The sequence below is a fragment of the Hemiscyllium ocellatum genome, chromosome 24, assembly GCF_020745735.1.
Source record: "Hemiscyllium ocellatum isolate sHemOce1 chromosome 24, sHemOce1.pat.X.cur, whole genome shotgun sequence".
In the NCBI taxonomy this organism is placed as follows: Eukaryota; Metazoa; Chordata; class Chondrichthyes; order Orectolobiformes; family Hemiscylliidae; genus Hemiscyllium; species Hemiscyllium ocellatum.
Genome location: NC_083424.1, coordinates 8,394,145 through 8,421,730, shown reverse-complemented (window position 1 = coordinate 8,421,730; position 27,586 = coordinate 8,394,145). Strand labels below are relative to the sequence as shown.

At 38.7% G+C, this 27,586-nt stretch overlaps 1 protein-coding gene across 13 annotated transcripts in view; it reads right to left on the bottom strand.

The window, feature by feature from the left end:
- Positions 1-27,586, bottom strand: part of arvcfb (ARVCF delta catenin family member b) — a 323,925-nt gene that overhangs the window by 16,956 nt on the left and 279,383 nt on the right. For all 13 annotated transcript variants that reach the window (XM_060843423.1, XM_060843416.1, XM_060843422.1 and 10 more), the window contains 3 exons: positions 7,053-7,180; positions 3,672-3,822; positions 1,556-1,748 (listed from right to left, as the gene is read on the bottom strand). In XM_060843423.1, the coding sequence (XP_060699406.1) occupies positions 1,556-1,748; positions 3,672-3,822; positions 7,053-7,180 (472 nt within the window). The remainder of the gene's footprint in view (positions 1-1,555; positions 1,749-3,671; positions 3,823-7,052; positions 7,181-27,586) is intronic.

Below are 27,586 nucleotides of genomic sequence, written 5' to 3'. Positions count from 1 at the left end.
GGGTTTCCTCCCACAGTCCAAAAATGTGCAGGTTAGGTGAATTGGCCATGCTAAATTGCCTGTAGTGTGAGGTGAAGGGGTAAATATAGGGGAATGGGTCTGGGTGGGTTGCACTTCAGCGGGTCGTTGTGGACTTGTGGGGCTGAAGGGCCTGTTTCCACACTAAGTAATCTTAAAAAAAACATCCTGGAGGGTAAGCATTGATTGGTGAGTTAGATAAAAGGTAAGTGAAGTTGCCATACTAGGGGACCATAGGGCTGCCCATCTACCAACTGTTTAACCCGAGGCTCACCACACTTCAGGCAAGAGACAAGGCTGAGAAGGCGGCATCTTCAAGGTAACCTCAGTCAGTGTGGGAATTGAACCCATGCTGTTAGCATAGCAAACTAGCCATCTGTCCCCTCAGAGAGAGAGAGAGTGTGGCGACAAGAGTTAAACTTTGACTTGATCTCGTTAGCACATTAGTGTACTTAATAAGGCTTAAGATTATTAAATTGTATTGTACATAAGCTTAATGATGAAAAGTATTAAACTGCATTGGTTATGTAGCAAGATAAAAGTAACGAGTTCAGTCAGAAAGGGTTATAGCACTAAAGTGCTCGAGGATAAAGTTCAGATACAAACAATAGTTTGCAGTTAGGAGGGCTGCAAAGTAGTCTGAGCATCAAACCCTTTTCTGTTGAAAAGGTATAAAATTTGATTAGGGGTCGTTAATTCTTTGGTGCAGATACACAGACGTTGTATGCCTTGGCAAGTGCAGAGGACATTTGCAGGAGGTAGTGATGAGCAGCTCTTTTCAACTTTGCCAAATGATACAAGATTGTGGATATACCAGTCCAGAGTCTCCCATTCACTAATGGAGAATTCAACCTTTTAGTGATTCTGGGGGTGATTTTCACCCTCTCTTGTCAGAGGATTTGCAGAGAAGGCAACTTTGATCAATGGGAGGGAGCGTAGCTAGCCACTCAGGAATGTTCTTTTACTCTCCACACGGATTGGTGAGGGGAAGACAGCAAGATAGAGATGGACACTTTCTCTTTGCAGCCTGGGTGCTTCTGTTGTAATTGTCCACACAAGACTGTAGCCACTTGGCAAGCAGCCTATCTAATGTTGATCATCTGTGAGCACAAACAACTGGTGAACAAGAAGCCAATCAAAAGACAGTCTCTGGGCAAAACAGATCTGAGCACAAAAGCAATGCCATTTTGTCAGGAATTCTCAGTGCTCAAATAAAGCAAGGTGTATATGGTACTCACAAGGTGGTCCAGTAATTTTTTTGTAAAACTGCAAACATCTAGCACAGTTTCTTTGGTTTAAACAGTATCTTCTCCTATTTTAATCCACAATCCACAAAACAAAATAGTCTTGAAAACATCTCAAGGTCCACACCTTATTTTGGATTTGCATCAAAATAAAAATCTTGGTTCTGCAACTGCAGTCAGTTAAGCACATAACTCAACCAAATGTGACAAGGACAGTTCAGAGACAATCTGTATTACAATTTCTCAAAACATTCTGAAATTTCCACCTAATTTATAAACTCCATTTAGTTTACCTGGATTTGTTGATTGCAACAAGCTTCTCAATGCCCTGTGCTTGAATCAAGGATCTGGCATTTGATGAACTGTCAGTAACAATTTCATGGATAGTGTTGAGTATTGCAACTATTGTGTCTTCTTCAAGGTTCTTGGCAGGTCTTTGTTGACCACCTGTTAGATTACTTACCAAATCATGCATCGCATAATTACCTGCAGGGGATCACAAACAGAAAATACATCAATGAAAATCCATTCACTGAATAGACTTTGCAAGAAGGACAAGCCAGAATTGAATGGATTTCATTGTTAATAGGATTGAGGCAAATACTTCTCATCAAGTATACTTTGGCAGTTGGCGATACATGCATCCTTATTCTGCATTGTTACGTCTAATGTCTTTATACTGACATTTCACCTTTAAAAGTTAGCTTGGAAAGCTTTATGGAGATTGACAACACAAATCTTTTGCTGAACTGAAAATTTAACTGAGAGATTTTAATGGTTTTTAATATCCTAAGTTCACAAAATCACATTTCATAATCTGCAGCTTATCCAAAGCATAAATTTCCAAATTCATCTGTACATTTAACTGAAGACAATTACAATTTGTTCTGTTTCATACTCTTAATTATGTCTTACATGTACCATTTTAATAAACAAATTATAATTCAAGATTAAAAGAAAGTTAAGAGTGTTCATCTTTTTGAAAGCATGTAAGCCTCAAATTCCTCACCCGTTTCTACTCCTTTCAAGTCAATTCCTATCCCTATGTTACTCTGAACCAATGGATGTAGGTTTTTTTTCTTATAAAAACAACTTGGGGATCACAACTGAGGTAGTTATTGAATATTGACTTGAATATCTAATGATATCAGAGAAGGGAGATGGCCCCTGTCTTTTAAGAGAAGTATTTGCTGTCACTGTATCTTTATTTATCTTATACAGTTGATCGCAATGAATACCTTATTGTTAGAGAATGATCTCTTAAGGGTACAAAAGTTCTATATCTTTAAATTTAGTAGAAAGGGTTCACAGTTGGTCCATGAAGTTAAGAAAACTGAGCTTAACCAGACTCGGTGATTCCAATTCCATAGCAAATCATGCTTTATTAAATAAGATTCATATTCCCAAGGTTGGATGAGTTTAGTGTGGGTAATAGAAAATTTACAACAAAGCAGTTTGAGAATAGCTCCTCTCAGGTTAAGGTCCTTTTATGTGGAAGAACCTTAAGTTGACTTGAAGAAGTGGTCTGATATCTGATACTACAATGATCAGGTTGACCTTTCTTCAGAAACTTGTACACTAACCAAATTCATTTGGAATTTGTTTTTAATAAACCTAAATCTGCTTTAGGAAAACGTAACAGTTCGCAAGTGGCTTTGCAATAGCCAAGTTGAAGTCATTACAAATTGTGAATCCAATTGAAAATGAAATTGGTTTGCTCCTCAAGTGGTACATTCAAAAAAAAAGAAAGGAATTGTGTTTGACAGCCTGGTACATACCATTCAAATCTTCCCTAATCTCCCCATCTACAAAAACCAAAGTCAGGGAACTGAATTCCAGCCAATTAAACCACGACCCGAAGAGTCTCAAATTCAGATTTGTTTGGAGAAGGGTGGGAGCAAGGCAAGAGAGGAAAAACATTGTGGTCACACTAACTTGGTCACCACACTGCATGCAGCTTCTTAACTTTGAAGAAAATCAAACAACTAAAGACCAACTCCTTCAAGGCATTAGAAACCACAAATCTACAACCAACTGGTCATGTTCAGTTGGTTTTGTGGTTTCTTCCTGCTGCTCCCCCTCATTTGGAGGAGTAACAGGACTTTCCAAAACCACTGATCATATTGTCTTGTCACCAAATGAAGGACAGGTCCCCAGGACAGGACAAGCTAGTTTTCTTCTGCCATAAAATTCAGTCCTTCACGACTATTCTGTCCATTCATTAGATGAAATAAAAATATACAAAAGTGAGTTTCAAAGAGAAAGTTCAAATAGCAGTTTAAAACAACAATTTCATTGATTGCCTTCCAGGTGAGAAATGGTTGTTTCTTTACATCAGCAGCCATTGGGCAACTTAAACCAAGATGACAGTTTTTACAACAAATATAACATTTGTCTTCTATACTTTACCAATGAGGTCCTTATTGCGCCCATCCACAGAAAGATTTCGTAATGCGATTGCCACAGCTCTTACAACTTTATCAGAATCTGATCTCAGCAGCTCTACCAAAATAGGGAGGCCTTTTTCTTTCCGCACAGTTGAACGAATGTAATTGGACCACTGCAATTAAATTACCAAATTCAAACTCACATCAGTGCAAGCTAGATACACTTAGAAATTGTGAAGCAATTTTGTAAATTAGAGAAACTCCATTCTCTCTTGACCAGTATGAATTCTCTTTGCAAGTTAAAAGTTTGAAAATGAAAAATAAGAGTCTATTCCATTATTTACTGACAGTAAAAATTCAAAAGATCAGTAAGAAATAGATATAAAATCTTTCTGCCCTTAAATGCGGAATTCACCAAGAATTGATTGAGAACATGACGACAATACCATCACTTGCCTTTTAAAAAATGAAACCTTAAAAAAAAAAGCACTTAAGCGGAAAAAAAAGTGGGACCTCACCTAGCAGCAGTGTACATCAATCACGCGCCATATCAATAACTCTAACATCATCAGATTTATTTAATCCTCATTTTGGCTGGCCCTTTCAACATTGCTTTATGTCAGATATTGCTGACCTGATGTGCTTTTCTAAAAAAAAAATTCAAAGCTCCAGCCTTCGCTAAATTTCAACTCATTGTAATAGTTTGAATTGTTAAAAAAAAATCACCAATTTTTTAAGAGTGGACTTCTCAAGTGGATATTTAAACACTATCCCAAAATACTTAAGTTATTATCTGTATTGCCTAAAGAAAGTCAGAACTAAAGGCTTCCACATTTGCATACATTTGTGTATAAGTTTTACTTCTTTCCTCTCTTCTCCACGATAATGTACATTCTGCTTTCAAATCAATACAACAATTGACCAGGACTAAAAGTTACTTTTGAAAAAGGAACTATGCAAATCAATTTGTCTTCCAATGGTTATTGTTGGAATATGAAGTGCTTTATGGAGTTCCTGAAACCCTGACAAGTCAGAATGATTTGCTGAGTTTCACAGGGAACCTGCGTGAATTAACACAGACTGCATTTTGGAACTCTTCAGCTTTCCTGGCTTTGCAGAGATACATCAACTGATGAAAAATGCACAGCTTCAACAACTTCAGAATCAGAGTCATACAGCACGAACACAGACCATTTGGTTCAACGAGTCCATGCCAAATATAATCTCAAACTGGCCCAATTCTCTCCAAACCTTTCATATTCATGTACTTAGTCAAATGTTTTTAAAATGTTCTAACTGTACACACAGCCACCTCACACCATTCTTCACTTTTTATCAAAAAGAAAGTGTTTTTGACCAATGTTGTTTCAGACATTGGCCACTGTCAGCCCATTCAGATTCTATGATGAATTTGGTCAAAAATTGAAATCTTTGGAATGTGGTAAAGATCCAAAGTTTTGTTCATTATAATCTTTAGTGTTATCACATCCTTCTGTCTTTACAGTAATGAATTAATTTGGTGTTCAACGCATTTGCCAATGGTATCTTCCCTTCCCTAACCTTACTTTCAACTATTTTACTTCCCCTGTAGACCAACACTGCACCTCAAGGCCCCTTGATCACGTGGGTTGCCAGAATTGAGTCCCACTTCATTTTTGTTGCGACTGAGAAGGAACGGTGAATGGTAATCCAACAGTCCCAAAACCAAGTGTCAAACATCTAGCACTACTATAGCTGAACTCAAGGGCCCAAATTTGGGACCTTTTTGATGGTGTGGTACCAAATTGGACGGCACACTGACCAACCAAGACACTCTAGATCTCAAAAGAAGCGTTCTTATAAATGTTAATATGTTTGTAATCTAACATTTATTCCACATTATATGGCATAAGAAACTGAACTTCTGAATGTTGTTACTTCATTGCACAAGCTTAGATAAGTTCAGTTAGTTTGTTGTTTTACATTATTTTTACAAGAGTTGGGCAGTTTTTTGCCATGGTGTTTTAATGACACTGATTTGAGCACTTGCTGTGACAACAGAACTCAGGGCATCACTTGCAATTTAATGAATCTGACCTTGTATTTGGAAATTAAACAGAATGGATTTCCTTTGAGAACTGCCAGTATGTAATTCTACATTACATTTGTTCTGCTTTTAGGTTAATTTGTGAGTTATTTCAGACATACAAGATCTGGAGAAGAATTGACAGGATGGATGCTGAAGCCACCAATCTCTGTGGGAGACGAAGACACAGTTTAAAACAAGGGATTATCCCTTTAAGACAGAAACATGAACAATTTTTTTCCCTGAGGGTTGAGTGTCATTGGAAACCATTTCACAATAGAGCAACGTAGTCAGGCTCATTGAACATTTTTAAGACAGAAGTAGATACATTCTTGACTAACAAGGGAACCAAAGGGGAGCCGTGGTTGAGACCATAATCAGATTAGCCATGATTATACTGAATGGCAGATCAGATGTTATAAGTTCATAGGACGTGGACACTGCTAGCTAGGCCAGTGTCTATTACCAATCACTAATTGCACCGAGTCTGCAGTCACATGTAGGCCACATCAGATAAAGACAGTAGATTTCCTTCTTTAAGAGGACATTAGTGAACCAGCTGGGGTTTTGAAACAGTGATAATATGGGTGCCGTGGGTTACCTTTGTACTCCAGATTTCTAATGAAACTCCTGCTTCAATCTCTGCCATGGTGGGATTCAAACTCCTACCCTGTGAACATTTAACTGGATTACTCATCTAGTGACATTACCAGTTTGCCTAGTCCTGCTCCAAGTTGATATGTTTAAGTTGCATAAAATTCTTCATGAGATGTGGGTGTTGTTGGGCGGGCCAGCATTTTGTTGTCATCTCCAACTACCTGAAGACGATGCTGCTGAGCTGCCTTCTTGGGCTGTTGCAGTAGCCTTTGGTCTGTTGGGACACCCATAGGATTTTAGGAAGAAAGTTCCAGATGTTGACCCAGAGACAATGAAGAAATGGTGATATAATTCCAGGTTAGTATGATTTATGGCTTAGAGTGGGATTTGCAGTGGCAGTGTGCCCATGTATCTGCTGCCCTTGTCCTTCTAGGCGGTAGAAACCATGTGTTTTGAAGGCGTTATCAAATATTCCCATACTGACCAATATATGGAATGGCACTTCCTTTTTTAAGCTAAAAGTTGTGCATGTGACAATAATATTCTCAACTATTGTTGTGGTTAGTCAGAAATTTCTACTTCAAAATCCTCATTGTCAACTAAAAAACTGATGCAAGTTAGATGCCTCAACAGAAGAGTTAACAGTTTGGAGGCAGTCTGAATCAAGAAGGGTCATTATAGGGAAATTCCACACAAAACTGTTAATAAAAATTGCAGCCTTACATGTATTACTGCACTCACCGTCCACTGCCCAGCACTTAGGTTCTGGAGAGCACCTGCTGCTGCCTCCAATGTGTTGTAATTTCGACTTTCTGTGAGCAAGGACAAGTAGAGTCGAACCACCTCGGGTTGGTAGAGGAGCTCATAGCCTGAGAAGATATGAATGACAGTTAATCCTCGCACATACTTAATTCACCATCATTCGCACTGTAAGAAAACAGATGTAGGTCTGAGTTTCATGTACATATGAAGCTCAAAACAAATTGTGAATAAAATTAATGAGCAGGAAGTACAAATTACAACTGGTGGGATGGGGTATAATAAATAGCATGAACTCGTGGCTCTGCCTACATCATTACAAGGATCTGAAAATTCTTGGTTATAAGATATAAGATATTTGGAGAGATGAAATTAATTCAGCTGGCATTCCTTCGATGAAAAATGGAATAAGTTGATGTGATACTTGGGGTAAGTGACATTTAATAAATTTTGAGTTATCAGGACAGAAGGAAATGCAGTGATACATAGAAAATATGAAGAAGAAACATACTAGAACAGAACAAAAGGGTGGGTAGAAAAGCTGAGAGGTGATAAAGAGAGACAGCAAAGTCTTTTGTAAATGAATAATCAGCAAATCATATGAAGGAATAGCAGAAATATCAAATGAGTATTTTGCTTCAGTCTTTAAGAATGGAATGCAGTGAACGGGATTAAAGACTATAAAGAGGAGTTGCCGCAATTAAGCAGATTATAGATAAGAAAGTCAAACTGGAAAAATAATTCAGTGGAAAAGGCATCTGGGTCCTCACATCATACACCCAAGAGTGCGAAGTGAAGTCAAAGGGAGAACAACAGTGTCCCTGACTGCCAGTTTCTATGTATTCAAAAGTTTGAAAGTTCTTTCATAGGTCTGGAAAATGGCCAATTTATTGTTGTTCAAACCAGCAAAAATGTATAAATCAGCTGTAAGGAGCAAGTATGTTTCAATAAGCTGTAACACAAGTTAAAATGAATCAACTGGAAAGCACAGATTAGTTAAAATACAGCCAAGTATAATTTGGGAAAGCCAAATCATGTCAGACTAACTTACACTCAGTTCCTGGAGGGATTTAAGTTGTGGCAAATACAATTTTAAAAAACTTATATGAACGTAACCATGCTCTTCTTCAGCAAAATGTATTGCAATTGCTCCTCTCTATTGCTCCATTAGGTAGATTGTAAGTAAACACAACTTCCTTCAGCAAATACTTAAATGTAAAGATGACGATAAACAAATTCAGAAGGATTAACAAGCTAATAAAGCAGGCAGATGGATGCTGGATAAAATTTGCTGTCTTTTGCAAAGTTGAGGAATGAGACAATGTGCTTAACATGAACAAAAAAAAGCAGAGGATCAAAAAGACTTCGGGGCTCAAATGAACCAACCCTGCAAACCAGAATACTAGTTGAAAACACTCAGGAATTCCTACACGTTGCAGTGATAGAGTACAACAGAAAGAATGCAATGCTAAATCCATTATCATTTGCTTTCATTAAAGTACAGCATGTGGAAATCTGTGAGCCATTTAAAATGAAGATGTTTTGTTCAAGTAAAATGGGGAAAACAAGTTCACTGGCTCGTATTAGTAAAACTAAACATAAATTTAACATCATTGCCAAAAGAATGAAATGAGAGTTCAGCAGAAATTTACCGCAAAAATGTAGAGCTGAATAAGAAATGGCTTCCCAGAAGCAGACATAAAAGTTGACCCAAAATGATCTTTTTTACAAAAAATAAGCTAAAACTTTTACAAATAAAGGCCAGGGAAGTGGAATTAAGTTCAGTGCTCTTTTAGAGAGCTGGCTTCGGTGCAATGGTTAAAGGGTTCCATTCTATGCTGTAATATGGTATGATTCTCCAAAGATCCCTACAAAATTAAGCACGATTACTCTAATTGACAATATTTGTTACTTATTCACTAGAAGGACAAAAATGTTTTTGCTTCAAATCTCTTACGACCTCCTCATGATCAGTGGAGAATTCAAGGTGCCCAAATGTAAACCTTCCTTAAAGTTGATACTCACATTGCATTCGCACATGGTACAACTATGCAGCTTGCTGGGACATTTCAGAAGACATTAAAGAATTAACCACATTGCTACGCGTTTGAAGTTTCATTCCCTAAAGGACAATAGTGAACCAGATGTGCTTTTACAACAATCATCAACAGTTTCATGGTCACCATTAAACTAACTTCCAATTCCAGGTTTACATACTAAATTTATATATCAAAGTTCATGTCCCCAGAGGATTAGCTTGGCCCTCTGGATAACTAGTAGGGTTACATGACCACTACGAAACCACCTCCCCTATCAATCCATCATATATCACAGCACTATAACATGACAAAACTGTGCAAAATGTGGCTAGATGGCAAAAGGTGGTCAGCTGTTAGAATATAATGCAACCACAATATTGAGTTAAGCCTCCCTCCACAGATGCTGTCAAAACTGCCAAGTTGCTCTGGCACATTCTGTGTTTGCTTCACATTTCCAGCATTAACAGTATCTTGATTTCATTAAGTTTACTTGGCTTGCTTATGTGCAAAACTCTAGATTTTCTTTCCTAGGTAGGACATTTCGGTGTCATTTGCAGTCTAATATTTATCAGACTCAAGGCGCCACTAAGTACATGCTGTTAAGTGAAACACAAGATGACTGACACTGCAGATTGTTGAACCCAGCAGGATAACAGTTATTCCTGAACCTCAATGATCAGAAAATGGCAGTTGTAGGAGTCTAAAAAGAATACAAGCACACTTAGTGGGGACTTCAATGGCAAACATTCTCCTCTCTATGTCTAAAGCCAACAGGAACAAGTACTTGGGAGGAATAGCGGCTGGAATAATCATTGGCGATAATCTTTGCTCAGTGCTTGCCAAACACTTTTCAACAAGGACTCAAATTTCTGCTAGTTTTGAAGCCTGTCTAAAACCCGCTTGTAATAGGACTTGAGAAGAGTACACTGAGCTGTAATCTTTAACCTTCAGTGTGTGTCTTGAAATGCCAAAGAGCGCAGGGTAAACTTAAATGTGAATGAATACCAATTTAATACCTTGCTTGAAGTCATTTCTTCCACATCACATCTTAGAGTTTAAGATGTCAGCAACCCACAGAAAAGCATTTTGTTCAATTCCTTTGGGAGTTTCTGCCCATTTCCATGTTAAATAAATTGCAGTAGGTGGATCCATTTACGCAATCGGAACACATGAATTGCTGGAAGTCAAATACACACGGTCCATCTAATTCACCTTCTATAATTGTGTTCACATGATATAGCAATACAGTTTTTTTGATAAATTGTACTCATTCACAGGAAAGAGGGGTAATTTACTTCTTCATTCATAAGCATTCATTCCTGATTCACCTATAAACTAGTACTGTAAATGTTTAAAAGGATTCACAGTTCAGTTTACATATTCTGAAGTCATACCAATTTTGAAACATTTTCTGTTTCTTTCTCCTCAAATGCTGTCAGACTTGCTGAGTTTCTCCAGCATTCTGCATTTGTTTCATATTTCAATCGATTGGTATGGAGTGCTCACAGTTTTAGTCTTTCATCCACATACCATCATTTGGCAACATGGTATTCAGACATGGGGATCAGCTATCAGGGATAAACTACTGACCAAACTCACATTCATTTTCATTTTATTAGACTGCTGGTCTGATATCCAACATTGGAAAGTTTACAAAGCTTTTCAGAGAACAAATAGTCATCTTTGCAACAAGCTCCATTCCCTCACCATCACTCCTGACTTGACATTAGTCTCAAGTGTTACGGCTGACTAGGATAGCATGCTGGAAACCCTGTCATTCTGGAGTCATCTCAACATGTCAAATAAATTGTAAGCATGCAAAATTCCACAATTTCCCCCAATTTGGGCTCCTATTAGGCCCAGATTGACAGAAAACATACTAGGTCTTTCTACTGAAAGAATCACTAACTATTACAAATGATTAGACATTAGCTATAAGTAAACAGTTATAAAATTCTCATCTCCTTAAACTCCTTGCTACACACAGACTGTCACACACTGCAGAAAGAGTAATTGATTATGGACAGAGGAAAGACAGTTCAATAGTCTTTGTTCCCGGCTGTTGTTGAGATGATCCTTCTGGCTCTTCTGCCAGCCAACACATTGCTTCAGTCACCTTCGTCTGGAAGCTTCCACCGATTGTTGAGACACAAGGTTGCAGATTAACTGAACAGCCTTGGAGTTATCAATTAGAAGTCACAGCTTACAACTGTTGCTGGAAAAATAAACTGTTTTTTGTTGGATTTAGTGAATTTTGGCCCAAGAGAAAAGAGAGAGACCGCTCCTCCTCCTTATTGTCAAGAAAAGCTTCATCTCCCTTGGCTCCAAATCATCTGCAACTCAAAATTTCAGTTATTGCTTGTCACCTGACAAAAGAGAAGCGCTCTGAAAGCTTGTGATTTTAAATAAACTTGTTGGACCATAACCTGGTGTCATGCGACCTCTGACTTCGTCCACCCTAGTCCAACACTGGCATCTCTATGTTATGTGATGGTTGGCATTAGTTTCAGAGTACTTGCTTTGCCAAACTGTAGCCATACTTTCAAACACGATTTTCCTAAAAAGAAAGGTTTTTCCTCATTTCAGTTTTTAAAAATACAATAAGAAAAAGACATGGCCCTCACACAACCTCAATTAGACTGTTCATAACCTAATCATCTTGAAGATCATCAATCTGAATTTCAACTAAAATGTTCCCAGTATTGTCCATCTCCTGCTGAAACATCCATTTTGTTACCTCCTGACTCATTGCTTCAATGTTCTTCTGGCTGGCCAACCATCCTTCACTTTCTAAAATGCCACTTGTTCATCATTTGGCTGCCTGCATTCCATCTTGCATTATTCCCACACTCTGACTTACTGTGGTTCCTAGTCTCTTAAAAGGTGCAAAATTATTACACCTGCGACTTAAGCCTTTTCTTTCTGAAGAATTCTGCCTTAGAATTTATTTCTTCTCCTTTAAGATCCTGCTTGAAATATTCCTTGTCAACCAAGTTTTTTGTTGCACCTTCTATATTCATGTTACATCTTTTCCATTTATCCTCTTATCTAAAGTATGTTGGTGCATTTCCTGCGTTAAAAATGTTTAATATTGGAGTTACTGCTGTCTTGATAAAAAGCACAATGTAAACTAGAAGTATCCCTTATCTGCAATAGATTGATTTCTGGTAATAGTTTCCTGCTTTCATTGTCAGAAAAAGCTCTCCGTTATGGTGCACAGAGTTGAACTATTTAAGATATTAACAAGGAATCCAAAGGTTTACATGAGTTCCAGAATAAGATTTGAACAAAAATAATTACAGGACATAATTAGTCTGTGGCTTTTACATCAGGATATAATAGGCTATTCAATGTTCTCAATTCACATGGTGGCCAATATTACTTAAATACACTAATGGACATTTTTATTCTCCCCAAAGTCGACTATCCCCTGCTACTATGCAACCAGGAAGTTGGTATTCTTGGTCTAGAGGTGCTTGCACAGTGCTGCTGATATAATTCACCCATTGTCTATTCAACACTCATTGCCCATTTGCGCATTCTGTTGGATAACCTCCCCATAGCCCCACTTGTTACAATACACAAAATGCGAACACTAGAATAAACAAAACTTGGACCTGAAATAGATAAATCTTGTCTTCTGCATTAAATTTAAGTTTAATGTCATAGTTCTCTGATGCAGCTCGTTACCTGTGGCATCACTGGCAGTGACATCACAGCCACCGCGATTTCATGCGCAGTGAGTGTTACCCCTGCAGTTGTAGTGGCAGGAAAGACAGCATCCAAAGTTTACCATAGTTTTGGAACTGAAAACAACATTAAAATGAAAAAGCACTCTTACAGAAAAATAAACTTTTAGATAAATAGGGAATTGCATCCTGCTTATTGTATTACAATGGTGGCAAGCTCCAGAGAATCTCAGGTAGTATCAGCCTGAATACTGGTAAACATGTTCTTTCAGCATTATGTGACCAATTGATAACACTTGCGGAGCTTAGATGTGTACTTATTACCAATCTTCAGTGTCACATTGTCAAAGCTGCTTCATGGCAGTATGGCAACATCCTGAACCATGACGATTCTACGTCTCTTCCTGATGGTGACAGTCAAAACAAACTCCTTACAGGGTTGAGTCTTTCCATGTACTTGTGAGCGTTTCTTGGTATGCAGCTTCATTTGTATGGAGAAACTCTGATGAGAATGTGGTGTTCTTTTGTCTTGGATCTCTGTTGGGCCAGCTTTCCATCAGTTCTAGGACATCTGGGTCTCAATCATTAGTAATTTGTCACTTGATGCTGAAATCAAAATGTTAATTTCAAAAGCTACAGCTGTAGCATCCAAGCTGAGGATGATGATACGGAAGAACAGAAACCTGATTGAGCAAGCAACAAGCATGCTCAGCAAGCCTAGATCCTCAGCACACTCCTTTGCACTAGTGAGATCTGATCAACATATGCTAGTGAGGAGAAATGACTGAACAATGTTCACCCCTCTGCTGGCTCTCAGGTCTCTAGCAGGGCAGTGTTGCTGACTCAAGAGGTCCTGGAACGTGGTAATTCCATCAGTAAATGTTCATTATTAAGCTAACGATATTTGTGCTGACTCAGCCATATGTATTGGGGGTGAGCCATATCAGGTGATTTTTAATAGAATTGACTACTAAGGTACTTTTCTTTTAAAATCATGGTCTTAAGACAAGTATAGGAAACATGTTATAGCATCTGTTACAGATTACAGATGGGAACTTGCTAAAAATATTGTTCTGCTTTAAACTGGTTTTAGAGAAGTCAGTATCACTTATGCTTTTGCCAATGTATTTTTGGTGGCAGGATGGAAATTTTAATGTTTTGTTCCTAAAAAATTTACAAACTAGCATTTCTGTAGCATCTATGACCTCAAGATATCACAAACATTTCACAACTAATGGAGTACATTTTGAAACGCCTCAGCAAGCAAATTACACCCAGAAATATCTCAAAAACGGCAAGGACAACCTGATCTTTTTAGTGATCTTGGATGAAATATAAGTATTGGTCCAAGAAACAGGACAAACCCCTCTGTTTGTCTTTCAAGAATACTGTGGTCTCTGTGGATAAGGCTTTGGTTTACGAGTGTGTGGGGATAAGGCTTTGGTTTACTCTCATTAGGATAGTAAATTCACAAAATAATCAACAGTTCAAAAATCATACATCAAGATAAGGCTGCACCAAGTTATTTTATGAATAAACTAGATTATAATACAACTCCCCAAGGCTGGCTTAATGAAATTGCAGTTTAGTTTCAAAATTGCTGTTATGTTCCTGCTGTGATTTTGTTAAAGCACTCTTCTCAGCATTATTAATACTGTCAAAAAATCCCAAGGAAGCAACAGTGTTTCAGATTTGGTTTTAAGCCAAGAATATTACACAATTGTCAAATATTTCAACAATTTCTCAGATAAATAGAAAATCAACACATTATTTGAAATGATGTGGCTGTTGCATTAATATGGAAAAGCAAATAATACTTGCCTAAGAGACAGTTGTCACTACGGAACTGCTTTATGATTTAAGTGAAATCAGCAGGAATCATATGAAGGATTTTTTTCCCCATCTTTGAGAATATGTAGTTAACAAAATATAATGTTTTCATCTACTGAGTTTTCTCTTTGCAGGCACTTGTCCACTCAGAAGTCTGCATGAACATCCTGTGCACAATCAAGCTCAAGTCTAATAAGAGGGTAGAAGCTGAAAATTAGCACTATTTAGTGTGTCTCTGGGTTGCAAGAATGATTATGATGTCACAACACTAAATTGTGGGTCAGCATATTTCTGTCTCAACTCCTGTCGATTGTGAATGGCCAGATATTAAATTATAGAAAGTAATCATGTAACAACAGAGATACTCGCCTCATTATTGCTTTAGACAGATCAGTTCTACTGCAATAAAAGCAAATATGGCAATCTTAAATTAAATGAGTTGTGCTAATCCATATCACAATGCTGAAATATTATTAAGTTGTGACCACCTTTATAGGTACAACTTCACTAAATATTTCCAGACAGAAGAAATAATGAAAATGTGGAATTTGCAAATATAAAAACACACACTCCACAGCTGGACTCAGTAAACAGAAAAAAACCCCTAAATGTCAAAAAGCTGTCAAAACGTGTGAACTGCAATGCATTTTCTCACTCCTACCCACCACAGTTAAGATTGGAATCAGAAGGGAGACCGGAAAAGTTTCTAAATTCTCACATTCATTTCACATTCACACTGGAATCCTCGGGTAGTTACCATGACAGTATCAATAATCAGTTCTCCAGCATTGGTTATCTTGGATAAATAGCTGCATGAGAAGAAAGGATCCTACTGAAGTATGAAAGCCATTTTAAATAGCAAAGCAAAGAATCGTTGGCATAGCTCTCAGAATATTTCTGTCATTGATTCAGCTTCTTTTATATTACAAGTAAAGAACTTCTGAAAGGCTTACTCAGTGGCAGAAGATAAATTAATTATGATTTAACTTCAGATCTTCAGTTGCTGCTGCAGGGTTCTATAACCACAAATGGCCTTCCCATATTGAAAACATTTAGAATCAACAATAACTATCTGAAGAAAAATGGTTACTAAATGCCATTTAGTGCTGTTAGAAACTATGGAGTTGCAAGTTTTGTTTTTATAATTAGGGACATGTGAAACTGAAAAACTCTCTCTCTCTCCTGAAAAAAAAGGCACATTCAAATCAGATCTTTATGATGTTCTGTTCAGTAAAACGTCAATGACAGACCAACATGGACAAATTATCTGTTCAACATTCAACCGAGACAAGTGCAGACAATGGATATCAAACAACATGGTTATTCTTCCTTTACCCTCAGAGAACTCAGCTAAGGCTGAGAATATCTCAACTCAACTCTAATCAAGACTGTCACATGGACCTCTTCATGTTATTGTTTCCACCTGCAAGAACAGAGGATAATGAGACAATAGCAATGTCCCTGTTCTAGTAACCCAGAGACGTAGGCCAACACTCAGTGCATGGGTCCAAATCTCACTGAGACAACTGATGGAATTTGAATTCAATTAATTAATTATGGAATTGAAAGTTCATCTCAGCAACTGTGAACATGAAACTGTTAATGGTAAAGAAAGAAAAAAAATCTGGTTTACTTTTAGGGAAGGTAATCTGCCATCGTCATATGGCCTGGCTTGCACGAGATTTCAGACTCTTAGTAATATGACGACTGTCTATACTCTGAAATTGTCTAACAAGCCAGCTCAGGTTTAGTAATGAGAGCTGAGCAATAAATGACCTGAAACCCAGGGCTCCCACAAAAGAACTAAAAGTAAATAAAATTAAAAGCCTGTTTCATTGCATTTTAAAGGCGGCAACTGGGGGGGAAAAACAACACAGGACTTTCCAGAATGGAGTTATTTTATTCCAGGCACTCTGAATGGGAGGTGAGGTAATTTTGAAGCCCTAACTTTTCTAGTCTGTTCACCAGTAACAATTTACATGAATACAAACTATTGAGAAATTGATTTCTTTTTTCCCCTCCACACAGCAGCATCCTACAAAATTTTGTCAATTTGAAAATCATATTCAATTGCTACCTTAATTAGCAATTTCATCTAATTGGATGCCACTGATGAAAACCATAAAAGAATTATCTAGAAGTGAAATGTTGGGAAGTCATCATGAATTTTGAACTTCTGAAAATTAGGTATGAATTGGATTCACTCAATACAGATTTAGGTGAAGATAATTACAGTAAAGACAGGTAAATAATTGCTGCTGCTGATAAAAAGGCAGGAGGAAATGTTTGGAGAAACATGATGTAAATGCAAAAGACTACAATTATGATTGAAAGGAGCATTTGCAAAGAGCTATCCAAAAATTATTTTAATCTGGTAAGAAATTACTCAACACCAACATCACTGAAATAAAATTATCGGACAGACAAAATCATTGGATGGTCTTTGGGTCCATTCACGTTTCCTCAGGCAATGAATCAGTCCATGCCCATATGCAGCAAGAATGAAACAAAATCCAGAATTGATGTGGCAATTAACAATCAATTTAAAAAAAGGCCATAAAAAAGGTAGACAATGACAAGTACCAAAAAGAGACCCTCCATCAACATTCAACATTTACTCTTCAACATTTACTGGCAGTGTCATAGGGGATCCATATCAATATTCCTCGCAACAGTGATCAGCCAGAAACTCAGCTGAGCTGTGTTTAGCGATGTGACCAAGGACCCACTGGGCATTCTGGCAAGTGGGTTATATTCCAAACAGTTTCCATCACCCCCAAGGCACATGAATCTTGGAGTTCATATAATGGATTGTCAAAGAAACAGATTTGAGCAATTAGGAAGCAAGAGTGGCAGTGCTTGGGAAAGCTAACCCCCAAGATTAGTTCCAACCCTGTTGACTTAGCCAAATATTGCCCTATTTCATTATTGTTGAGCCAGAATCCCAGAACTCCACATCAAACAGCACTTTAGAACAAAGAACAAAATTTACAGCTCAGGAACAGGCCCTTCAGCCCTCCAAACCTGAGCCGATCCAAATGTACTGTCTAAACCTGTCGGTCAATTCCTAAGCACTTGTATCCCTCTGCTCCCCACCTACTCATGCATCTGTCCAGACGCATCTTAAATGAATCTACCGTGCATGCCTCTACCACCTCTGCTGGCAACGCGTTCCAAATGCCCACCATCCTCTGTGTGAAGTACTTGCCACATGTATCCCCCTTAAACTTTCCAACTCTCACCATGAAAGCATGACCTTTCGTTATTGAATCCTTCACTCTGGGAAAAAGCTGGTCTCTATTTACATGTGCCATAACAGCACAGACTGCACTCTTCGAGGGCCACGCCTTTTCATTGGCAACAAGGGAGAGAAATTTGCCAATATTGCCCACGAGTGAAGATTCCTAGACTATCTGCCATGGGAAAGATGTTTTTAAACTTCAAAGGGTTCAGAAAAGATTTACAAGAATGTTGCTGGGATTGAAGGGTGTTAGCTATAGAGGGAGATTGAATAGGCTGGGGCTTTTTACCCTGGAGCGTCAGAGGCTGAATGAGGACCTCACAGGTTAGTGGAATCATGAGGGGCACAGATAAGGTGAATAGACAATGTCTTTTTCCAAGGAAAGGGGAGTGCAAAACTAGAGGACATAGGTGAGAGGTTAAAGATTTCAAAGGGATTTGAGGGGCAACTGTTTCCACATAGAGGGTGATGCATGTATGAAATGAACTGCCAGAGGGTTGGTGGAGGCAGGTACAATTACAACATTTAAAAGGCATCAGGATGGGTACATGAATAGGAAGGGTTGAGGGGGGATATGGACCAAATGCTGGCAAATGGGACCATGTCAGTTTAGGAAATTTGGTCAGCATGGGCGAGTTGGTTCAAAGAGTCTGTTTCTAAGCTGTATAATGGAGTCTATAATTAAAATTTTGAAAAGTGGCTACAGTCAAGAAAGCACACCAGCATCTCTGCTTCCTCAGAAGGCTAAGGAAATTTGGATTGTCCACAATAACTCATACCAATTTTTATGGGTGCACCACAGAAAGCATCCTGTCTGGTTGAATCATAGTTTAGTACAGCAACCTGTCTAGGTAAAAACAATGACTGCAGATGCTGGAAAGCAGATTCTGGATTAGAGTAGTGCTGGAAAAGCACAGCAGTTCAGACAGCATCCGAGGAGCCAGAAATTCGACGTTTGGGGCAAAAAACCCTTCATCAACCTGTCTACCCAAGACCACAAGACATTAGACAGTTGTAAACACAAGAGTCCATCAAGCAAATCAGCCTTCCTTCCAGTCTATACCATCCACTGCCTCAAGAATGCGGCCAACATGTTCAAAGAACACTCCCACCCCAGTTATACTTTCCTTCATCAGGAAGTAACTATAGAAGTTTAAAAACAGGTACCAACAGATTTGAGAAGTTTCTTCCCGTTATTAGAGTTATGAACAGATCTCTCAGATTAAAGTCTATTTTGTAGCTGTAAAAGGCATTCTGTTCTATTACCCTGACATACTTACGTAAGATATGATTTGTCTGGATAGCACACAAAACCAACACTTTTCACTGTATCTTGGTACATGTGAATAATAAGTCAAATCAGAGGTATTGGATGTCTTCTTTTATAGTCTGGATAGAAGCATATAATTTGGTAGCTACAAAATAGGTGATGCTGTCAAAAAGGACAGCAGACAGTTTCTGGTTGCAGGAAAGAAATAAGAGTCAAGGAATTCTAAGTATGCCAAATGATATACTTAGTTTTTTGTTGGTCGTTGGAGGGGAAAAGGGAAAAACTGACTTTGAAACCAATTAACGGCTTGAAATACTTGTATGCTTAGGTTTTCACACATTTTAGAAAATCAGATTTAATAACTAACAAAAGTGAAGGTAAAAAATAATGTGTGACAAGAGTGCAGAATAATAAACCATGTGGCTATTTTAAGGGCTTCAAGGAAATTTAAGTTGAAAAGGATACAGAATTAAAACTAATGTGGAACTGTTTCAAGCTTACATTTCAGTTTGGAAGGGTTAGGAAGAAAAGAAACTGGAATGCACATATGAAAGGCCATTAACTTTGGCTTCAGAGAGAGGAGCACAAAACCATGAAAATAAAAAACAAAAACATGAGACTGAGGTACATTAATCAAAAGCAAGCTAATGTACAAGAACTCAACAGATATGGTGTAATAGCATTGTGGATGATGGTAAATCTAATTTGAATAGTCAAAAACAAAGACTGGAGCAAGAAAATAAAACCTTAGCAACATTCCACAACCTCTCTCTTACCTAAGTAAGAGGGATATGAACCATTATCTTGCAAGCAACAGGTCATGTTTAAAAAATTTATTGGAATTATTTTGAGAAAAGTAGTGCTAAGGAATCCGCATAGCTTTTGAGAATAATGTTTATTAGTTCTGATGAGAACTTTTAATAATGACCAAGACTGATCTACTTCAGGACAGAACCATCAAATTAGTGACATGTCAACAAAATCACATAAACAGCAGTGGGGAGGCTATTCATCCATTTCTGTTTACCTACCTGGAAGGACATCAAATACACAGTTTCACATCTCCTTGTCAACTGTACCCCTCCCATATGGAGGCCAATTTATTTTCTCAAATGATTCAAGTATCTTTATCCCTAATACACTAAGTGACCTCACAGTACTGTCATTACCGCTGTTGAAGATCACCCTGATATTTCCAAATTTTTCCTCTGTTAGTTTGAAGCCAATTTGTTCAAATTCCGAACTTTCCTGTGAAGTACTCCAGTGGACTTGCATTTTCCACATCACTTCCAACGTGTCTCCTTGTTGTCTTATTTTAAAAGTATAAACCTTTCTGGATTTTTCTGGTAAACCAGATACCTAGCAAGAGATCAACTTCAGGCTTTAAACTGAGATTGCTAGCCACACTTCAATGACCCCTTGTCTCTTAAAAAAGGAGTGGTTTAAATCACATGTGCTTGAATAGAATTGCTACATCTAATGCCTTTACTGCACAATAATAGCAGCAATACAGAGACTATGAAAGAAGAGAAAAGCCAATTAGCACAATCACTTCAGCTGTGACAGTTACACCCAATATGATGTGACCACACTTCACTGAGGAGGTTAAATTGACATTTGTGAATTCTTATCAATCTGAGAAGTTATAATTAAGATTGGAATAGTAACAACACAAGATTCCTTTCCATTTTGAGAGGTAACAACTCATGAAAAATATGATGATAGAATAGCTAGAATCTGGAAGTCCAACTTACACACTAATGTTAAATTCCTTGCCTTGAAGCCAAACTCCAACACCAACAACTTTAGCTCAAAGAACTGATATAATCAGCCTAAGTATTGAGATTTTCCCTCAAGCAAAAACTCTGCAATGCACAATCCCAGGGAACTCAAAATTATACTGCAATATTTGCAATCAAATTCATAACATATTTTCTTGAAATTTTCCAAAGAAAGCATTAGCTGATTTAAAAGACAGCATAATGAGTATTTTTTTAAAAACTGCATAATGTTCATTCTATCATCCTAGAGCTGAATTTTTTAAATGCCAAATTTAGCACTTCCATTAGTCATTATATGATTTAAATTCCTATAGAGCGCTGACTCTCTTCAAAAGCACATGATTCAACACCTTAAAAAAGTTACCAGCAATTGACTTAAGCCATGCAACCACACAAAGCTCTGGACCAACATAATCAGAAAGGACTTGTGTTACCCTGTTCTTTCTATCCTTTCCCTTGCTTCAGTCTGCCAGTCATATTACATCAGAAATGAAATAACTATAAAATGATAGATTAATTATGATTAAAAACAGATGCCAATGAGCTTCTTCGGTAAATCAAATTCAAGTCTGTTCATGTAATTACTGGAGCTTCAACTTACTTCATTCAGGCCATGCCAATTGAATTGTGATGTTCTATAATGAATAAATACAATTAAATACATGCCTCTCTATTTGCATTATTCCATAATTTTCTGCACAAATTTGAATTAGAAGTATCCTCGGAAGATACATTCAATGGGATTTCTGGTGGAATCTAAGCCTACAAGATGCCTATCCACAAAGCAGCATTTTTCTGGTTGACAACCGGAAGCGGCAGAGACAAGCCTGTATAAATGCCGGAGGAAACATCACAGAGGCATTTCACAGGAGGCTCCCAAGCACTGAGGATGCCACCTAGACAGCGGACGAAACGTCTGCAACACAAATTCCCAACTTGGCGAACAGAACCACAACAACGAGCACCCGGGCTACAAATCTTCTCACAAACTTTGAACAGGGTAATCTCGAATTTCTTGGTTCCACAATTCAGAACAACTGTCAAGCTGTGAGAGTTAATGAATTCTTGTATACGTCTAAAAGATTATTTCATTTGATAATTACTTCATGTTTTAATTGAATCCAGCCACGGTAAGTGCCAATTATATGCTCTCTGGTGTGGAAGGTGCTCAAAGGAGAGAACTTACATTTACATAACATCCTACAAACGTTCAGGCCATTTAAAGTGCTTTACAGTTAATTAAAAGTATCGTCCTTGTCATTATGTAGGTGAACACAGCAGGCAACTTCAGGAGGGTTAGTGTCTACTAAAAGACAAATTAATCAATCTGTACCAGCTAGGTAAAAACAATGACTGCAGATGCTGGAAACCAGATTCTGGATCAGTGGTGCTGGAAGAGCACAGCAGTTCAGGCGGCATCCAATGAGCAGCGAATCGACGTTTCGGGCAAAAGCCCTTCATCAGGAATAAAGGCAGTGAGCTGGAAGCAACACTGGTCAGAACTTGCTGCCATTTGAACAGTGAACAACAAAAACATGGTGTGGACATGTCAGCCTACAAGATGCCTATCTACAAAGCAGAATTTCTTCCTATATTGCACTAAATTGTCAAGCTAAGCTCCACTCAACTCCGAGAATAAGGCTTGCATTATCTAACAATGATACCAAATACGATAAAGATTTAAAGAGGCTATTCATCCATTTCAATTTACCTACCTGGAAGGACCTCAAATACACATTTGAAGTCCTTCAATACTCTGAAAATTAAATGAATTATTCTTTTCATCGAATAATCTCATTGCCATAGTTTCTTTTAAGTCACACTGGTCTAGCTAATCAGATATTCCCCAGCTTTAGATCTTCAGCATCAAAGATGCCCAATCTTCAACCAATTTGATTCACTTCACATACCAAGAAATGGCTGATGAAACAAACAATTTCGAGAAATTGCTGGTAACTTCCTGTGGTTAAAAATCAGGACAAAACCAACCTATAAATTACTATCCTATCAATCCAAATTCAGTCATTAAGTCTAAGTTAGGAATCACTGAATGAGTGCAATGTGGCAGCACTGCAAAAGAATAACCTGCTTACTGACACTGTTTGGAATCCACCAAGGCAACTCAATTTCTGACCTCATTACAGCTTCTTTCAAACATCGGACAAGAGTTCTGAAGGAGTGTCACCGGACTCAAAATGTTAACTCTCCTCAGATGCTGCCAGACTTGCTGAGTTTTTTCAGCAATTTCTGTTTTTGTGACTGAAGAGTTGAACCTGACTGACCTGGACCTTCAGGCAACATTAACCACAGATAGTGTCAAGAAGCCTTAGTAAACCTGGAGTCAATGAGAGCAAGGGAAAGATTTTCTACTGGCTGGAGTGGTATCTTACACAAAGGAAGATGGCTAGAGTTGTTGGAAGTGAGTTGTCTCAGCTGCTTACTATGCCTGTGGGAGTTCCTTAGCATAATGCAATGGATTAAACAAACTATATTCAACTATTGTATGAATGCTCTTCTCTCCACCATGAAGATCAGAACTGGGTATCTTGACTGACGACCACACAACATTCAGCATCATTCATGACTCCTTAAATGCAGAAGCAGTCTGTGTCCAAATGCAGCAGGACCTAAACAAAATCCAGGCTTGGGCTGACATGAGGCAAATAACGTTCATGCCACATAAGAGCCATGTGTGACAATGCTGCTCCTTTCATCAAGGTTATGCTGTCCTTGATTTTTTTTTCCCTAGAGGTGTCGTAAAAGCAGCAGTTCTGAAAAGTCTAGGTTTGAAGGATTTTAGGGCTGGTTTGATTGCAGCAATCAGATATTACCTCCAGCAAAAGGCTTTCAAGTTTTACATAAAAACATTGTACAACGAAAAGAGAGAGTGGCCAGTTCTCCCACCTCCGCTTTTCTCTGGTTTGGCTTGGTTTTAGCAATCTGGCTGTACACTTAAAACTGTCAGTTAGTTGTGAAGCTGCTGGACCCAAAGAAGCAGGTCCATGCTGATCCCCCTCCTCTCTGACATCTCTTCTGTAAGCCCTTGTGTTTGATTTTACCTTTTGTAGAAGGGGCATTCATGGGGATTGTTACAAGCATCATTAAGATGCGTGACCGCACAGCACTGGTGAGAACCGCCGCAAGAGGGTCACTATAAACAACTTTTAATCATCTGATAAAGACTTCACCCAAGTCAAACCACTCTAAAGAATAAAAAAGGTATGGCTATCCGATCCCATCAAACGCCTTTTCTGCAACTACAGAGATCGCTAATCCCTGTACAGACTGTTGACGACATGCTTGGATCACATTGAGTAAACTCCTGACATTATTAGATGATCTGTGGTCCTTTATAAAGCCTGTCTGGTCCTCCTTAATAATGGAAGGCAATCCAGTTTCTAGACTTAGGTAGAATTTTGAATCAACATTCAAAAGTGAGATGGGCCGAAAGGAAGCACAATCCTCCAGGGCCTTCCCCTTTTTTAAGATTAAGGGAGACATTAATCTTCCTTAAAGATGGTGGGAGGAGACCCTGACTGTGCGAATCACTGAGTATCAGTCCTGACAGTATGTTTATAAATTCTTTATAAAATGCACTGGGAAATCTGTCAGGACCAGACGCCTTTCTATTTTGGAGCTGCTTCATAGCCTCCTGAACTAACAAATAGGGCATAAACGATAGACTATTGTTCGGGGACCACACCCGGGAGATCCAGATTCTTGAAAAAGACTCCATCCTAACCCGCCCACCCTCAACTTTCAGATTGGTATAATTCAGTGTAAAATGACCAAAATGCTGCGTTAATCCTTTTAGAATCACAAGTTAGGTTTCCAGCACTTTCCATGATCAAAGTAATGGCTTGAGGGATGCTCTTTTTCTTGGCAAGCTATGTTAAGTACTTGCCCAGTTTATCACCATGCTTAAACAACCTTTGTTTTGCAAAAGCAAGCTCCTTCTTAGCTGTCTGAGAGAGCAAGGGGTTCAATGTGGACCGAAGTGCTGTGATCATCTGTAGCTTAACCAACAAGGACATATCAAAGTATACCTTCTCGGCTGCCTTCGACAGTGTTTCATGCAAACGTTGCTGCTTACCTTTCTGTCATTTCTTACCGGCAGAGTAGGAAATAACTAAGCCCCTGGCATACGCTTTAGCAGTTTCCCAGAGAATGGATGGATTATTGGCCGAGCCTGAATTAACTTCTAGGAAAGCCTGAATTAATTGGAAAAGTACTCAATAAACTTGCTATCCTGAAGGTTGAACAGATACAATCGCTGGTGTCCCAAACCTGCTCTAGTATCCTTACTCTTGACCGCTGGAGCACGGTCAGAGATATTACAATTGTATAGGATACTGCTGAGCTCAAGCATGTTGCGGGAGTGAAAAAGCGATTAATCCTGGAATGACATCTCTGCGAATTGGGGAAAAATAAACAAAATCTCTGCCTGGAGGGTGGAAATGCCTCCAGATGTCCACTAACCCAGATTCCATACACAAATCCCTCAGGTGTTTATATTGTAAAGAAGAAATCGGGAGGCTTTGGGCAATCTGTCTACCATGGGATCTACTAGACAATTAAAATCCCTCCCATGATAATATGCCCAAATGCAAGATTAATCAGCTTATAGAATGCATCTACCAAGAATTTGAGAGGGTGGGCCGGGGACAGTAAACATTTAAGATACCATATTCTTCCCCATTTATCAAGGCTTTTAAGGATTACAAATCTCCCATGTGTTTTTGATGCACACTAGCACCTTAATTGGGAGATTCTTCCTAAAAAGTACGGCCACTCCCCTGCTCTTGGTGTTAAAAAATGAGAATTAAGCCTGGTGATACCCATTCTGCTCCAATTTCAAATGCTCTTTATCATCTGGATGTGTCTCCTGCAAGGCAGCCACATCCACCCTTTCTTTTTTAAGGCTGGAGAGTACCTTTATTGTCTTAACTGGTGAGTGGCTCTCCTTATGTTGCAGGTACACCATTTAAACACATCCTTAGCCATAACATTCTATAGTAAAATTTCAAGGAATAAATCAAAATTACAAATCACTGAGTCTCAATGAAAGAAAATCCACAAAACACAAAAACTACATGCACCAAAAAACAAAACCACAGAGCACTAAAGGCGCTGATTAGGGAACTTAGCCCCACTCAAAGGGGGCACACCTGCACACGCCAAAATCCTATTCTCTACCAATATGACAAACAGAGTAGTTAAATACCAAAACCGGGTTTAAACTACCCGTAAATAAATATTTAACCATCCCAACCACCTTTTTAACTCCTTCGAGCTATGGAAGAATAATATGGTACCACAAACACAGACCGAAAAAGGAAATAAGGAATGAATTGCAATATGAACAAATGAGTTAAAAGTAAATACACCACCCATCCCTTGATATAGCTTAGTTTTAAATCAAAAGGTAAATACTCTGTCCATCCCAGAGCATATTTAACACAACGTATTACCAAAAAAAAGGGAGACCCCAACAGAACTTCCCTTAAGGACAAACCTGAACAACGCTATCATACCTACTCAACTGTCCAGTCTAAGTTAACAAGTCCACAAAGTTTCTTGCTTTCTCTGGCGAGTCAAATAAGTGTACTGATCCATTAAAGATAAGCCGAAGCATCGCTGGTTACCTTAGAAAGTACTGGATCCCAAGGGCGCTCAGTCTTTTCTTGATGCCATCATTCGATTTCCTTTTCCAAATCACTGCCACCTAGAAGTCTTGAAAAAACATGACTCTGGAGCCCTCGCAAACCAAAGGCCTCAGATCCTTCCCCTAGGCTCTGGAAGCTTCCATGACCATCTGCTTGTCTTCATAATTATGGAAAAGCACCAGGATAGGAAGAGGGCATTGGTCCATACCTGGCCTCCACGCCATAACCCGGTGAGCTCTTCATTCCTCCCATTTCAGCCTCCAGGGAAGAAATTCCAGCAGCCACTTCTCAAAAATATTCCACTGGCCGCTCACCTGCCTCCCCGTCTGGCAGACCGATAATGTGAAGATTCTTCCTCCTGTCCCTGTTCTCAAGATCATCAACCTGATCAAATAAAGCACGGACCTGCGTTTACAGGCCTTCAATCTTCAATGAGTCGGTCTCGGCGTTCGACCTTGTCTAACCATTTCCCAAGGTCTCCAGCTGCTGTCCGTGCTTCTGTAGCGTAACAGAGATCGAGGCCAGCTTGTTTTCAATCTGCTTTCTCAGCACCTCATGAGATTTGGCGAGCTCTGCAACCAAGGCCTGGTACGTAAGCAGGCTCATCACTTCAGTAGATTGAGACGCGGCCCTGGACTCAGACCAGCTCCCTCCTTCCTTCGGCATTTCCTCACAGCAAAAATGAAGCTAAGAGAAATTTTAATGTTCTCTGACTCTTTTACAGTATTTGGTAAGTAAAATGACTTGACTGAGGTAGGCTAAAGCTCTGTCTGGCCAATGTTGTAGTGCAGAGCCCAACAACTTGACCCTTCTAGACCGTTCCAATCTTGGATGTGCCCCTTTCTAACCCATTCTTAGATGGCCAGAGAAATCCATTGGCAAAGTTCATGATATTTTGACTATTCTATGCATAAATGTTTGGCCTGCTGAAGGAACAAGTCATACTCTTTCAGATTAACTAAGCTACACCACTTCATTTTGCTTTTCTCCTTTTAAAGGA